This window comes from Gallinula chloropus (assembly GCF_964237585.1).
Source record: "Gallinula chloropus genome assembly, chromosome: 1".
NCBI lineage: Eukaryota > Metazoa > Chordata > Aves > Gruiformes > Rallidae > Gallinula > Gallinula chloropus.
Genome location: NC_140085.1, coordinates 52,430,995 through 52,448,399, shown reverse-complemented (window position 1 = coordinate 52,448,399; position 17,405 = coordinate 52,430,995). Strand labels below are relative to the sequence as shown.

Sequence of the window (17,405 nt, the reverse complement as noted above, 5' to 3'; positions counted from 1 at the left end):
GAGAAAAAAAAAAGGATTTTTAAAGCTACTGTTTTGTTGAAAAATGATATAAGGAGAAGTAATTTCATCTACAAAACTGGAGCAACAGCAGGAATTCCACTTGGGAAAAATGTTAAGGCTATGAAAATAATGAAAAAGAAGGCTGGCTTCTGTGTGTCACTGGAAAAGAAAGTATAACTTCCATACTGAATCTTTCCTGCAATAGCACTGTCTAGTTAATTATGTGTATCAGCTTTAAAATTTTTGTTAATTTTTTATCCTTTTAGGACCAGAAAATGTTTTAAATGTGAATAATGGGAATGCAGAGGCCAATCCAGAACAGAACAGTTATATTTGTTTTTTGTAATTTCTTTGTTTGACAGTTTTGTGTACAGATTCCAGGTGCATCTTCCGAAGTTCAGGACTTTAGCACTTACTTCACATTAGCACAAGCAAAATTGCATTGCTGCACACTTTAAGCAATTACAATTTGAAACCATTTCCAGGTTTGTAAGAAAATGTCACTTATATTCTTAGTGTTTCTGCTAACCATTTATCTTCAGAAAACTATGATCATGGTGGGACATGGTTGGCTTTTGTTATTTTTATTGCATTTGCTTGTGTTACAGAGGACCTAGACGTCCCAAACCAGATTAGCGTCCCACTAGGCTAGATGGGAAAACCAGTTTAAAAATAGGAGGGTTTGCAGTTTTGTCAGGCGAGACTGGAAAAAAGATGTTGGAGAACAGAAGACACAGTCAAATGGGGTTCAGCAGCTCATCCCAGGGGCAGCCAGAAGCCAACCCTATTCTTTCTTCTATGGGAATGCCACTGAGATTTTTGGTAGAGTTTTCAGTTTTACCTGTGACTGGCTTAGACATATATTTTTCCTTCAGAATAAGTTGTAAGAATATCCTGTATTTTTTGTGTGTCTCTTCGCTCCCCTGATTTTAAATATATTACAAAAAAAAAAAAAGTGATCTAACCAGTAGATTTCAAACAAAAACAGTAGCACCAGTGGTGCCTCTGGTTCTCAAACTTGCTCATATTCTTGCTTGTATTTTGCATCAGCTGTTGTGGAGCTGCCCGCGATGCCGTGCATGCCAAAATGATCTGGCAGTAAAAGGCTACAAACAAGGAACGCAGATCCTCCTCGTGCTTTCATGTCTCTTTGATACATTATATAAAACCCACCAAACAAACGAGCATAGAAAAAAAGCCTCTCAAATAAGTGAGGCACTGCACTGAATATTCCACAAAAAGGCGATGAGGCCAGATCAAAAGCCTGGGAACTAGACAGGAATCTTCCCATTGACGTTAACAGTGTTTGGATCGGGCCATCGATTAATGATGATACTGAAATTTCTTCCTTAAGCGGGTGTCATCCAGATGTGTAAAGAACAGGATGGTATTATGAGACAAAAGGAAGGAAATGGACCTGATATTTCCAAAAAGTTTTGCCAATGCTTTGATATATTTTCCAAGTAACTGAAATAGATTTAATCATCCTTCTTCTGAAGGTAAAAGGCAGTTAGACTATCATGGAGCTTTACTGATGTTCAAACATATTTTTACTTTACCTGAAAATATGAGAGTATGATGTTTTTGTCTTTTAGTGAGCCCACTTGACTTTATGTGTCCAGTTCTGGGCTCCCCAGTTGATAACAGACAGGGAACTACTGGAGAGAATCTGGGGAGGGCTACAAAGATGGTTAGGGGATTGAAGCACCTCTTGTACGAGGAAGGGCTGAGAGAGCTGGGTCTGTTTAGCGTGGGGAAGACTGAGAGGGTCTTATAAATATCTAGAGGGTGAATGTCTAGAAGATGAGGCCAGATTCTTTTCAGTGGTGACCAGTGACAGGACAGGGGGCCAATGGGCACAAACTGGAATATGGGGAGTTCCATCTCAGTATGAGGAAAAACTTGTTCACTGTGAGGGGAGCAGAGCACTGGAACAGGCTGCCCAGAGAGGTTGTGGATTCCCTGGAGATACTGAAAACCTGGTTGGACGTGTGCAACCTGTTGTAGGTGAACCTGATTTAGCAGGGGGGGTGGACTAGATGATATCCATAGGTCCTTTCCAATCCCTGCCATTCTGTGATTCCTTGTCATTAAGAGGCTTGGTTTTGCTGACACAGAAGCCAGGTGAAGCTTCATTATTGACCGTAGTGGGGTCAGAGGCAGTCCACTGATAAGAGCACACAATAAATCTGAAACTTACACCCACGCACATGTACATATTTGTATACATATTTATATATTTGTATGCATCATATATCCCATAAGAAAGCTGAGTAAGCATGCATGCACATACATATGGTGAAAAAACAAGACACATACATAATAATATATGTCTATTTTCTCAGTTAAATATAGAATACATAATCATGCATTGATTGTTATGAATTATGATAAAGTATACAAGTCATAGAATTTTATGTAATTCAGAGTTCTTAGTATATAATTTATTTATATAATTTCAAACAAATGGATCTATATTTTACTTTGCATGTACCAATCTCTGTTTTGCTTTGCTGTATATCTTTCCTTATGAAAATAATCTCAAAAGGAGGAGGAGTAAATGGGTTTATTAATAAATTAATTAAATAATTACTGGGGGGTGAAAAAAAATCTTTCTAATTTATCCCATGCCTCTAATTTCTCTGAGGGGTTTTTATTTTGGAGGATGGCATTGACTTCCTATGCACCTATTGCCTTTATTTTAGCTTTTATCTCTCTGATGCTTTTTTTTTTTGTTACACCTTAGATGGAGTGTCAGTCAAGTTGGCTAAGATGGTCTAGATACATCTTGCTAGGAGTAGCTAGAAGGTACACCTCATGTAAGGAAGCAAGTGTGAGCTAGAAATACCGAGGAATGTTTAGTCATACCAAAGATGCCTGTGAGTCTCAAGAAGCATTCCACTACTGTGTGGCTTTGCTGCATGAAGAAATCTGAATTATGGGAATGGTTACTGAGCCCAGCTCATGTAGATGAATTGATTCTGGGAGTTTTACCTTAGCAGCCAAAAATAATTGCTCCAGACTATCTTTGGAAGGAATACTTCTGCCAAGAGGTTCTGTGCATCAGTGCTGGAGATGGCACTCTGTCACCTGACCTTGTTGCTAGCAATTTGGGTGCCTGTGTGTGTCTGCTGGGTGTGACTATCCCACTGGTCAGATCAATGCTTCTGGAGTTGCTCCAGGGGAGTTGCACCCTGGTGGGACCACAGGTGTTCAACCACAGAAGCAGCAGCATAGGAGGATTAAGCTAAGAAGAGGCTAATGATAGGATGTGTGTTGTGAAACTGGCTCTGGGACAGTGGAGTCCACCCCTGCCTGTGACCTACACTGTTTCCCAGAACTGAAGAGCGTCTGGAATAAATGGTGCTTAAATGCTCCATACTGTGTACTTGATGTAGCTCTGAAAGCTGGAAATCAGTAGCTGCTGCTTTTAAATATTGGTGAAGTTAATTGGATAAACCTAATACAGGATAGATGGCTCACAGCAGGCTGGATTCAGGGGCAAACTGAAGTGAAATGTCAACCGGTATTTAAGGAAGGGTTCAGGCAAATTTACAGTAGCAAACCTGCTAAATTGTCTACATCAGATAAATATATTATGGAAAATGAAGTATTAAACAAGGTGGGAACTGTAAAATCATCATGAACATTTGATTTAAATTTGATCTGGATAGATTCAATAAAATGTGGTAGGAGTGACAGAGTTATAAAACCTGTATGGTCCTAGCATACTGGGAGGTTATGACAAATAGATCCTCAAGTTTCTTATTGTAAACAAGGAGGTATTAATAACACCAGGTTCTTTTTGTGTGTCTGTGTGGTGTGTATATAAAGAATAATAGATTCTAAGACGTCTATCCTGAGGTTAAAGACATTATCTAAAGGCACGTTAAAAAAAGGAATAGCCTCAAAGAAACAAGAAAGCAGTTTGCAGACATTTCAAAGAGACTGTGAAAACACAGACAGTATATTAGAATTTAAAAATATACCTTGCTTGTGCTCTCATTTGCAGCACAGACCAGACAGAGGCAGAACACATACAGTACAAGCTAAGAAGCTATGCATTGGAAGTCTAACTGTATACTGACAGTCTGACAAAATACTTTCAAATAGACATCATTTTGGAACAGTCTTTCAAGTACTTTGATAGAACACGGAGCATTCCCTAAGAAGATAAGTTCTAGGCTCCATATGAACATACAGAACTTCACAATCCTGCTGACATGTAACCTATTGTAGTGTTAGCTCCTAATACAGGGTCTGAGGAGGAAACAGAAGGAGGAGGAGGAGTGAAGGAACATAATCTTCAAGTCTGGTCGCAGGAGAAACTAATCCTGCGAGGAACTGGAAGAGTTGCATGCCTGTGGGCTCTAAGAAAGCTACTGGATGGCTTGGACGTGAGGAGAGGGTGGAGATAGCCTCTCTCTTCTGGCCTTGAGCAAGAAAATCCAAAGAAATATTCAGGAGGCCTGTGAAGATACTTCATTTTGATGTTTCTCTTAGTGCCCAGTATATGGGTCCTGTTTGTGCTGCTGTCTTCTCCCATAGCAGAAATCTTGCAATGGACTGTGAGAGGAACCCTCTCCCAAGGATCTGTCATGGGCAGTTCATGAGAAAGCTACCCTGCAGCCATGTGGCCATCCCACCTCCTGGATACCTTCCCCAGCAAATATAAAATGGTTGGAAGTAGACGTGAGCATAGTGGAGTGGCTGGGCTGGTGGCCAACCCCCATACCAAGATACATGGAGTTTTTCCTGTTGCAAAACTGTGTTTCTGTGGTAGACTCGAGACTGTGTGTTTACATGTTATTTGCAGCAAGAACCCTATCTGGTCTGTGATACAAGCAGCTTCTGACATTTCTGAGTAAACTGTTTAAATTATCTGTGGGCAGACATTTAAAATGCATCTGCCTAATTAGAGGGCCTTTGTTTATGTTAAGAAAGGACTTAATGAATCCTTACGGACAAATCTGAATATAATTACACAGTGTGTTTGCTGCTATTGCAAGCTGCTTCCGAGTCTGCTCAGGACTGGGGCCTCCTGCTGCATTCATGTTTTTGCTAGATGACTTCGCTTGTGCTTAAGAAACATGTCGAGCCCTCCCTAAGAAGCAAACTGGGCTATGACTCTCAAATGCCTTCACTGAGTGGCAACACTGTCTCTGGGACAGTCCCACAGGAATAAAACAGAATAAAAGAATTCAGAGTATAAACCAAGGCAAAACACATCTGTACAACTTTTATGCAGACACCAAGAGGTTTTTGCATAGGCTTTGAGACACCTCGTTGTTGGAGGTGTATGTTCTCCTGCTGATGGTCCTGCCCCATCCCACCTACATGACCTAGAATCCCTTTTAGCTCCTTCCCAGCTGGCCAGACCTGGGCAAGGGAACCTCTTGCACACCTTCCTCCAGGATGCGATGCTGATGTAGTTACAGTCTCTGCTTGAGTTTGAGGCACTGGCAGGCTTCTTGCCTCTTATTTAATAACCTAGTGGTTAGAGAAGAAGACTGGGATTCAGTGCCATTGTCAACCTCAGATGAAGCTGCTCTATCTGACCCACTAGGAAGTTTGCTTAGTGAGGCTGCACAAGCATCTCCCAACCCCCGCCAAGAGAAAGTCACATGGCTTCTTGAAACTGCAAAAGGGGCGGGTGGGTGAGCCTGGTTATTAAACCAAGGCTTTGCTTTCTGGTTTTTGCCACCATTTATCTTGTTGAGACGGTAATTACTGAAGGCAAGATAAAGAGCCAGTCACGGGAAATTGAACTCGTGCTTCCTGGATTGGTTCTTCTGACCTAACTGTAAACTTCCACTTTTTCAGTAAGGAAAAACAATGAAAACATGAAAGGGTAATGAAGAAGTACTGCAAACAACTGGTATCCCTGGAAGGGGTGCTGGGCAGCATCTCCTCAGCAGTTCAAGGCAGTGCTTCTGTCAGTGAATATCTGAATAAGGTTGAGCATAAACCAATTTTAGTTTTAAATGAACAGTGGAAGGATCACATAAAATATACACAGCAAAGAAAAAACATACTAGATGCAGCCTTTTATTTAAAGGCTGAATTAGATATTGTAACTCCAAGCCAATGTTTGTTACAGTAAATATTGAAACAACCTCCTGAATCCTGCCTTACAGTAGGTACACAAAAATGAGTTACATTTTTTTAAAATATTCTTTTTGTTTTATATCTTTCAGGGTCTCCTTTCAACCTACTTCTTATTTAGCAGATTTCCCCTGAACTGAAGAATAAATGGGATCTGAATTGAATTTAATAGGACATCACCAGCTAGCCACTGCTGATGGATTTTCTCTTGCTGAAGGTCCTCATTTATTTGGTAAGTCACCGAATTAGGGTAAAATAGCAAGCTGTCCTTTACTCAGGCATCTTGAAGAAAATGCATGGAAATCTCAAGTTAAGAATCTGTTGTTGACACGTGCTAACCTTATTGAATCTTCAATCCCTATGGAAACAATAACAAATAATAGGTCTGTGGTGTTAATGAAGTCCCACACACTATTGCTCTCATCAGTGCTTATAGCAGAGCTTGGAGGTTGTTTTTATGACACTATTATAACAGTACCTGAAACCATTCAGCAAAGACAGACCTTTGTATGTAGGCTGGGTGTTATCTTCGTGTGAATCATTTTAATCAAGTTGAGCAGATATATTTTCAGTTAATTTATAATAAAATTGTAACGCAGTATATTTGCTTTTCCATGTTATGCAAATTTATGGAAGCAATTTCACCTAAATTAGGACCATTGCCTTATTGAGACCATAAAAAAAACTTATGCTGTTAACTTCAGCTCACAAGAAAATTTATAATGCATACCCTGCTCTGAATTTTTCAAGGCTAAGCATGGGTTTGTTAATGAATGAAGAATTCTTGGTCAATATTTTATAAGCATGGGGGAGCTGTCTTCTATGTACTGCTAAGGGGAAAAAAAGAGAAGTAATACAGTTTTAGCCTTTCTTTTGGCAGCAGAGGAGCAACTTTGTTGAGTAACATGATACATTCAGGGCCTCACACACAATACAGACCCCCACAGCAAGCTGCAACACTTCAGAAATTTCCAGTCCAAATAAGACCAGAATCCTGTCTTTTTGAGAGCTGGAAAAATTGAAAACATTTCAGTTTCATCTGTCTGAACCAAGAGTAGTGGTCTGGGTGTGGGTTCACAGGCAGAGCCACTCCTGATGCAGAGCTCTTACATGTCAGGAACACCTCTCCAATCAGATCACCTCCAGTGTCCTAGCTTTATACAGCTAAACTAGAGCACTGTCAGTAATGATAAGCAAATCCCATTGAATTGATGCATGTTATTGGGGTATTTTTTTACTAAATGTGTTGGGCTTTGGTGGGAGAAATATTTCTGCAGTTTTTAAAAAAGTATATATGAATAGCTAAAACATGTTATTGCTGTTAATTCCAATGTCAGGCCATGATATGCAAAGAGGAAGATAATGTTCAAATTTAGGGTGCCAAATTTTCTATTCAGTCATTCCTTTAAAAGTCCTACGTAGTTGAACTACCTCAGCTTTTCATCAAGATGATTTCTCCCCCAATGTCTACTTTTTCACTAAATATTTCACTACTTTTAAACAGCAGTGATCAGGTGGCTTCAAAATAGAAGAAAGTATGTTAATGCAAAATACTTTTCTTCCATCCTGAAATCTTACTCAGGAATTGGAAGGTCTTCAGAAGGCCTTACAGATTGTTTCTAGCATTACAGGTATTCAGAACTTAACACAATGGAGACTTAATTCAAACTGACATTTCTGTAACAGAAGGAAGTAATATACTAAGGGATTGAATCAAGGGTCCCATTAGGAAGGAGATGTAGCACCTCTGCTGTGTTTCACTTAAGCTGACTGTTTTCTATGGCCACTTGAGATTGCAGGATGGCACCCAACTCTCAGAATTTAACTCTTCACAAATTTGGTGTATTTTGCTATTATAGCTAGAAAAAAAATCATCAGAAATATTATGCAACTGAATTCACAGAGAAAGTTTCTCATTGTGAAAATATGACTCCCTGTCTTTGAGATGCTTGTAGGAACTGGTTTTGCCTCTCAATTTTATATTTATAAACTACTTGCATTATTTTATTTATTTTTTTAGCATTCAGTTTTGACACAGGTAGGTACTTGAGAACCCAAGAAAAAAGGAAGAAAGCTTTTATTTTATATGACCCTTAGAATATAGATTTGTTCCAGGACTTCTCACTCATTACAGCTCCGATGTAATACAAGCAAGAGATTGTTGGCTTATAAATATCAGCCTTTACACAAAACAGTCCTTGGTCAAAGATGCATATTGACAATCTGTAAAAAACCTTGAAAAATATTATCTTTTCATTATTCTTCACTCAGTCTACTGGGAGAGTGTTCTTAGACCTTCAAATATAAACCTAAGTGCATCTCTAAACATTAGCACTGGGTCCATGTCTCTCAAAAGAAATGTCGATTGTGAGTTGCTTGTGCTGTGAGTCTCATCACCATGGTAATTCCAGGGCACTTATACTTACTTGCTCTCAAGATTTCTAGTTGCAGCAGGTTTCAGAACAGCTTAAAGAAAAAAGAAAATTTTCTATGTCTCAGCAGCTGAAAATTGTATGTTGCTATTTTAACAGTGTATGTGTAAGGTAAAGTATCTATATCTTTGAGGCTGTGTGTTCTAACTGTAGTTTTTCACTTATGAGTCCCTAGGAAAAAGGGCTCAAAATGCAAAAAAGGGAAGGATCTTCATGCTAGCAGTAGTCAGGGTCCTTCCCTTCCACACTATCTTCCTGGAAAATTGCTTCTATCTTTCTACCACACTACTCAGGTGGTTTAGAAACATCCTAGATCTCTTTACAGAAAACACCTTTTTGAAGCAGTGGACAAAAGGAAATGTATAAAATGCATCCTCTATAATGTCTGCAGGCAAGATTTTACTTCCTTGCAGCTCTGGTTTTACTAGTGAGGACAAGGCACTCCAGAAGTATGTGGGACGCCACAGGTCCTGTTCTGTTGATACTTCCCATCCTCAGTTAAGCCTCATCCTCAGTTAAGGCCTAGTTTTATTTCACAAGCACCACTGAATTGAAGAGGGACAGTTTTGTGAAGACTGCCCCAATTTCATTATGCTGTGCTAAAAGAAAGTGACATGCCTACCAACCTGCATTTTTGAACCCTTGTCATTTAGGACTGAAGTCCTGGTCTCCTTTAAAACTTTTGGGAGCTTGGTCGTTCACTTTAGGGCCATGAATTTATTCTGTGGACACTTCTACAATGACAGACATAGACTGATCCGAACTCCTTGGCTTTGCCCTGAATTTACTGAACACAAGTTGTGACCTAGAAGACACTGAGGGGCATTAGTAGCACCACTGTGCTGAAGCTGACAAGCCTTGCTCTCAGGCTTGGCAATTCAGCTGCTGTAAAAAGGTATTTGATAAATGTCTTTCAACTGCCTTTGAAATTTTTTCATATTAGGGAAAATACATGTGTTAAATCCCCGTATCTCCACTATCATCATTCTCCTGATGGTTATCACGTGCCCTTCCTTATTTACAACGAGCTGAACTTCTTTACAGACACCAAATATGTCTCCTACATATTTTAAATATGGAGGGTAAGCTTATATATTTGTATAGCTTCAGAAATATATACAGCATTTCACTCAAACTATCATTTATATGATAAATAAGTAGCAGGCCTTTAAAGTAATAGTCCTATTCTATTTTTGGTAAAAGCACTTTATATAGGAGTTATTAATTTGAAAGATATTAAGTGTGAGATTTCAGTTATCAGAGATTGATTTTTTTTTTTTTCTAAGAACCTGGAAGGATAAGTCAGTACTATTACTTGCTAAATTTGAATAAAGACCAATTTTATGGGTTTTTTGATGGCCTGAAAATGTTTTCTTGTAATGCACCATCAAACTATAACAAGACAAGAAATGCTACCCTCATTGTACATGTCCCTGTCTGGGAAAGAAGTATTTCAGGGTGAATGAGCAGTTTTAAAAAACTGTATTGAAATGGACAAAGAAGACTAAACAAAAAAGTGAAACCTAACAAAAGCCATGCCTCTCAACTTGTCTTAAATATTTGACAATATACAAAGAATGAAATGCCACTGAAAATTCCTGTAGGCACAGAACTGTGCCTAAGATGAGCTTAAAAGTTTGACTCCTTTTTGATAAATTTGTATTTGTTCTGGTTATGCTTATTTTTTTATTTTACAAAGGTAGTAGGATCAAGTGTCCAAACTGATTAAACTGCTTCAAGATCATAAGATATGTTAAATAACTACTTGCCTTTAGCACCACCTGGCAGCTGATGCAACATCTGGCTTTGTCCCTGCAGAGAAGATAATTAAGCCCGTAACAGGCCCCCAAATCAAAAGGAAACAAACCAACACAAATTAAAACAGAAAATCATGTATATGTAACAACTATGGAAAGAGCCAAACTAAACAGAGTGGCAATCTGAGAAAAAATTTAGAGAAGTAATGCAGATGAACAGGGCTTTGAGGGGGACAGCCACACCGTAAAGGAGGCAAAACCAAAATACGCGAGTGAGCCATTGTGGAGTTTAGCGTGGAGTGGGTGTTGCTCCAGGAAATAAGGGGAATCTTGCAGTCTGAGTCTTGATTCTCTGCCTATTTACTTCCAGGTGTCATTCTCAGATAATACTTCTGATCACAAATCTGATTTGGGGTTTTGGTGCGCTCATCCACAGTGCTAAATGAAAGAGGCTGAAGAGTGAAGGAGGCACAGCACCTTTGACTGCCCATCTTGCCACAACTCAATTTTTTGCCCTTCCAGGGCTCTGTCTTAGATCGCTTTAGTAGGTGTCTTTAAGATATTGGCTTACTCCAGCAACTGTTACCAAAAAGGCAGTGTAGACAAGACTGCAGTAAGTTTGTCTCCTGTCATCCTGCACTGTCCTCTAATGCTGTCTCTGTGGGGGTTGTACCTTCACACTTCAGCTGCCATCAAACCAAGGTGAGCCACATTGTATCCTGACTTCCTGTTTTCCCAGTAGTGCTATGGTGGCATCCAACACAATCCTCACAATATTGCGAATGCCCTGAACTGAGATGATGTATATTAAATAATAATATCTCAGAGCCATGGGGAGGCCGTCACATGGGCCTGGAAAAGTAAGGTGAGCAACAATGACCTGCGTCCTGGAGAGAATTAGTTACCCCTAAGATTAGAATTATCCCATTGATAAGAATTGATCCTTCGTGTTTGGCCTTGGGGCAAGGACATCTCTATGGTGCTTTTCCGTCCTATCATACAGATGTGTCCAATATGGCTGGTGCATTTTGGCCTTTTTTGAGAATACATTTTTGTGCTTAAAAAAATCTGTTAATCCAGTCAGCTAAAATGTGCTTCTTGTGATGCCAAAGTAGTTAATCTATTGCACAGCATCACCTGACATCACAAAATATGTATTGATAAATTTTTTGTTGTAAGTAAACCACAATAGGTACAAAATTACATAGCTAGGCTACTTGGAGGCATCCCCTTGAATGGTAACCAAATTTTATCCAGGTAGATCCACAATGGACATTGCTTTTGTTTCAGGCATTTACAAACAAGTTTCTCTGTAATGAAGTTAATCAGTAAACTATATAACCTCTGGCCTGTGTCACTCCTTTGCTAGTCTTAAAGAAAGTTCTCACAGTAAAGAAGTCAACAGGTTATAGACAAAGCAGAATTAAGAAGTTTTATTTATCTGTAGTCTTTAGGGAACAAAATAAGAAAAAGAGAGGGAAAGGAGGACTGGGTACCTTAAGGAGAGTATTTTTTCTTCAAGAAATGTTCAGACGGAAGACACCTTAAGGTAGGATATTGTCATGTTCTGACTCGAACGTGTTTGTCATCTGAGCCTATATTCTTCTTTGAAACTGTAGGATGCTAGAAGGTTGTTTAGACCAAGTGATCTTTAAAGATCTGTAAATAATTTGTTTGGAATTAAAATCATGCTTTCATTAATGGTTCTGTTATGGTTTCCAGATTACTTTATCCTGACTCTAAATTCCTTCATAAGTGTCCTACGGAGAGTCAGAGGTTCCTAGTTTAAACTTGCTTTGAATTTTTTCTCCCTTTAAATAGCTTTATATTAATGCAACAATAACTTTGCATTAAAATGTGATCTCATTGTAATTTCAGTAATATTCTGAGCAAAATACGTTTTCAATCTGCACATAACCTCAGTATAACTCTGCAAATTGAAAACACATTCTTTAGTTCCCACAAGAAAAATTCTCTTTCATTTCTATAAGTGGTTAGGTCTATGTAAAATATTTTCTTCAGTTCTTGTGGTGTAAAATATTCTGTGTAAAATTTAAAGGAACAAAAGCAAAATCTCTAATGAGTTTCAGTTGCACATGGTATTGTGGAAAAATACTTGTAAAATGGTGACCACATCTATGTGAAGGTTTGACTTTGATATTGGTAATCTTTCCTGATTTCTGTAAAATGTTTGTCATTGAAAAACATTTATTTGCAAAATATAATCTTAAATATCTACAGCTATAAGTAACATCACGTTTGTGTCTGCTTATGTAGTCTTTCTTTAAGAATGTGAAAGGTATACTTCGGAAAGGAAAAACAGGTAACTGTTTCAAAATAGTTCAGAGCACACAAATATAAAATATAGATATATTCTGGTGAGCTCGTTTCTGATTTCACTTTCACTGCTTTGTGCTACTGCAACTCCAGCAGTCCCAGTGGGCTGGCTTGTGCTTTACAGTGCCATGAGACCAGCCCATCTCAGACTTCTACTAATATGCATCTGGGTAAAAGCACATGTACATTCTGGTTGGTGAGATAAGATTAGTTTTCTTTTGTGATAAGAAGCTATTTGTTCTGCACTCACATGTACTTTCCAAAGCATAATTCCAAAAATCAATGTGGTTTCCAAATGTCACATAGGACAGAGCAGTGCACCATCTGCCCCAGCAAGCAGAACCCCTTCAGCTTTTGTTGGAAACCTCGTGCACGCAGAGGGCTGGGGAACACAGCTCAGACCAGGCTTTCTGGATCAGGTCATAGAAATACGTTGTCCCAATAATTTCAAGGCATCTAGTTTTAATTTCAACCTCTTAATTTGTTTCAATTTTTTAAAGATAGTATTTCAGAGTAAAAGGGCATTCCAACTAAAAAAAATACCAGTTTGATTTTGAAATAACCTTTCCTGAAGGACACAGTTTTAAGTAGTTATTTTTAGGAATGATTTTAGATTGCTAATGCTTTGGAGCAGAGCGTTTTGTGAAATATTTAATTCTAGACTCTCTGACAATTAACAAATAATTTGACAACCGGTTTTGGTCTGTTCTGGGTAGAGAATGGTGTGTCACTGAGTCAGCCCAAGTTATTTCTAAGGATGAAATACAGATACTCTCCAAACCTTGTAACAGGTCTACTTTAAAAAAAACTCCCTCCCCCCCAAAAAACCTCAAACATAAAAACCTTAAGCTAAAGTGGGAAAACCTACATAGTTACAACCTAATTATCACTAAAATTCAGTCTGGCCTCCATAACTGTAGTATCTGAGCTCTTCCTAGCATTTTAACTGTAGACCTGTTTTATATAAAACAGGACCATGTTCTCTTAGCTTTGACCCTGCGTGTTCTCTTTTCTCTTCCATTGCTCTGACCATGGACTTAATTCAGTTGAATTGTTAAACTATGTGCGTGACACAGAAGGAAAAAGGACGATATACAGGCTCATCAAGTTCTTTTCCCTCATGTAACTTTATAAATTAAGACTCAGAATTTTTTGTTTCCTTCAGAGTAGAATTAATGATAGTGAAAATTTTCGTAAACATATCTGCAACCCAAATGAGTCTACAGTGGTTTAAATAAACACCCAAGATTGTCTCAGCATGTGCTGCGGTTCTTTCTCAGCCCTGAGTTTTTTAACAAGCCATGAGATTACTTTTTTGCTGTAAAAAGAGTGTTGCCTTCTCTTCTTGCTCTTCCAGAGGCCTGAGGAATTCAGGTGACTGGTACAGAGCTTTTTGTGGAATTTCCTATGGATGGCATAAAGTTAAAAATCAACAGTTTCTTCATCATTTTGGGATAATCCCACTTTTCTTCAGTGAACTCAATCAGCTGAGTAATTGCTAACTAACAAATGACAACTTAGGTCTCCACGGTGAACAGATTCCTTTCCAAAGAGACGCTGAATGGTTTGTTTAATGATTGTGTATCTCACACCACCAGATTTTTTGTACCTGAAGTATCTTGACCAGTCTTAATAACCAACAGTCTCAACAAATGGTAAATATAATTAAAGACCACCCACCCATTAAACCTATACCAAACAATAAAGGTCAGCATCAGATCATTGTTGTCCTCACCCTCTATGTGTTTTGTCACCACTGCAGCTGGCAGATATCAGTGATTGTTTGTGTTTGAGGCACAAAGCTCTAACTTCACCTCAGACTCTTCCATGGAGCCCCCAAGATGCATGTATTTTGTCTCAGGTCTCTGCGTGTCTGTGTTGTTTATTTAAAGAGCTTTGAGGAGTGCTTTCTGCCTCTGCTAGTGTAGTACTTGGGGCCCTGGCCTCTTCTGAAGCAACTAAATGTAACCATAATTAAAACTAATTGTCAATAATAAATGGCACCATTATCCTCATTTGGTTTTGTGTCACATTTTTCCAGACGTAAATCTTGCTGATTGTTGTTGACTGGGACCTCGGCATTTGCCATTGAGAAAGATGTGCTGTGGACAATATAGCACTCATACAAATCCAACACACTTGTAAAGCCTCTGCAGCACAGTAAAGTAGGAAGGGCAGAAGGCTACAGGGCAAAAGCATGAGACCTTGAAAGTGAAAATGTAGGTGAAATGAAAAGCTTTGTTTTTGGGACAGATTGAAGTGAGACAAAAGAGAGAGAAGAATCCCACGCTATGGACTTCAATTATTATTGTCATTGCAGATGTTCCCTCTTCTTAACTGTTAGCATTTCTTCATTGTTTCAGATTTCTCAGAAATGAAGACTTGCCAGAGAACCAATGTTATGTCAGCAAACGTTTTTGGAGTGCTTTTGAAGCACTGTTAAGTAATGGTCACCAATGAACATTAATCTATGATTTCCTTGTAAATATTGCTCTTGACTCCAACAAAAGTGGGACTTAGTATCTTCCTGGAAATGCACACCATTTTTCTCAGATTCTTTTCTTGGAACTAATGAAGGAATTGTGTCAGTGATTTCATGAAACAGCAAGATGTGGCTTTCTCCAACACAAAATATGAAATAGTTTGCAAATAACTTTTAAATTACTCTTTTCAGCTGGCTGACATGGGCTTAATTTTAATGACACCATCCAGGGACTTCTAGATGTTGTTGTACTTGTAGTATAGACAAAAAAAAAAAAAAGACTTTAGTTTGTTTGCATTTGTAAACCTGCTATTAATGGCCAAAGTTCAGGTAGCATCCAGAAACTACGCTGATCCCAACAGGAAAGGTTGCCATTCCTCATACGACTGACAGGTTTGATGTTGGCTCATAGGTGCTTCATATGAGAATTGCACTGACTGTCACAGGCTTTTAGGGGCTAGGGACTGGGTAGCAGAGGCTGGCCTGGTGGCCACTGGAGGCTGGCTGGTGAGAAGGCTGCGTTTCGCTGATTTTATTAGGAACATCTTCCCTGCTCCTTCATGGTAACCTCACTTTCCCCTTTCAGGCTCTTCTAAGAAGTTATTTCATGCTCATTGTCTTCTAATGAAGCCTCACTCTTGTTGTCTTTCATCAGTGCCATTTTTCTCTATCACGACATATGCATTGAACAGAAATGAACATGATATTTCAGTCTGGGTCTAACTTTCACCAATGCCATAGGATTTTTGTCTCTTGTTTGGATTTCTTTTATTCTGCTGTGAGCCCTCATTTGGGTTGCTAACTTCTCTGCAGTGTGGATTTCTCTTTCCTATAAACTGAACATTTATGTGATTAGCTGCACAGTATCTTTCAAGATTTATTTTTATGTAAATGCCAGTGCTAGACATTTCTACCAGTAATAAAGGAGTGGCTGAGAATGGCAGAGTTGCTGTTAGAACACCTTGCAGTGTATTTGTGTAAGACCAGAACCACAGCAAATCTGAGCTCAGATGATGCAATCTTTATGATTATGCCTTGGTTTTTGTGATGAATGTCTGTAAATGGAGACTAATAACTGCAGTTTTATAGTAGTGATAGAAATTGGGTTTGCCTTGTTATTTTCCAGGTGTCCTTTCAGAGCCAATGAGTTCTCCAGTGCAAGAGGCAGATGTGTCACCTTACACACAGTACAACAATGTGCCGTTTCCCCAAGTTCAGCCTCAGATTTCATCACCGCCTTATTACTCCAACCTAGGCTTCTACCCTCCGCAGCATGAGGAATGGTATTCCCCCGGGATGTACGAGCTCAGGAGAATACCCTCAGAGACCTTTTTCACCAGGGAGACAGAGATAATGGACATCCCTGCAGCCAAAAAGCCTAGGTTGGGTCATTCCACGGGAAGAGTGAAAGGCGAAGAGCTCTGTGTGGTTTGCGGTGACAAAGCCTCTGGGTACCATTACAACGCTCTTACTTGTGAAGGATGCAAAGGTAGGATGAAATCAATTACAGAATACAGTTTGGCTAATAAGCACAGCAGCTTCTGAACTTTTGTTCCCTTCTTTCTTTTTAATTGTATCTGAATCATTAATCACTTTAGAGATTTATGTTTGGATCTGGTGTACATTGTTCTGTATTTTCCCCAAGTCGGACTGGCAGTGTTATGTGAATATAGAGCACAGTTGGCCAGCCTACAACTCTTGAGCCATCCTTAGCTCTTAGTAAACTGAAGAAGAGCTTCCATGTGGGGCCTGGCAGGCTATCTTGGCAGCTCTTGATGCTGATCTCTGGCTCTGGAAGGAAGCAAACCCATGGAGTGGAGGCCCCAGGGATTTCAATGCTAAGCTGTCCTAGAAATCGGCTACACGCTGATCCCAAATGTATTGCGCGCTGAAAGGAAGTGAAAGCTGTCAGCTCCCACCTGCAGACTGTTCCCAAAGAATTTCTTTCCACCAGGTCCCAAAGGATATGGCAGGTGTCTTCAGGTTTGTGAAATGAAAGGATTTCTGGTCCTGGACTTGCTTCTAGGGATAGTCCCTATTCCTAGGAAGGGAGCTTCTTTGGGAAACAGGAGGTATCTGTAGAATAAACATCTTGCTTCTTGGGTGAACAGTATTCACAAGCTGGTGCCAGGATATTTGGGATAACAAAAATTGTTGCCATTATTAGAAACATGATTGCCAAATTTACGCGGATGGAGTAACTACTGTACCTAAAGAGAGTCATTGTCACAGGGCTGAGGTACGTTATAGAAAGAAAAATAATGACCCAGTTTTTAATATTATTCTGTGAAG

At 39.2% G+C, this 17,405-nt stretch overlaps 1 protein-coding gene across 2 annotated transcripts in view; it reads left to right on the top strand.

The window, feature by feature from the left end:
- Positions 1–17,405, top strand: part of NR1H4 (nuclear receptor subfamily 1 group H member 4) — a 37,796-nt gene that overhangs the window by 128 nt on the left and 20,263 nt on the right. Inside the window, exons 2-3 of one of the 2 annotated variants that reach the window (XM_084271947.1) lie at positions 6,198–6,337; positions 16,240–16,602. In XM_084271947.1, the coding sequence (XP_084128073.1) occupies positions 6,253–6,337; positions 16,240–16,602 (448 nt within the window). In that variant the 5' untranslated portion in view covers positions 6,198–6,252. The remainder of the gene's footprint in view (positions 1–6,197; positions 6,338–16,239; positions 16,603–17,405) is intronic. The other variant, XM_084271948.1, reaches the window with a different exon arrangement.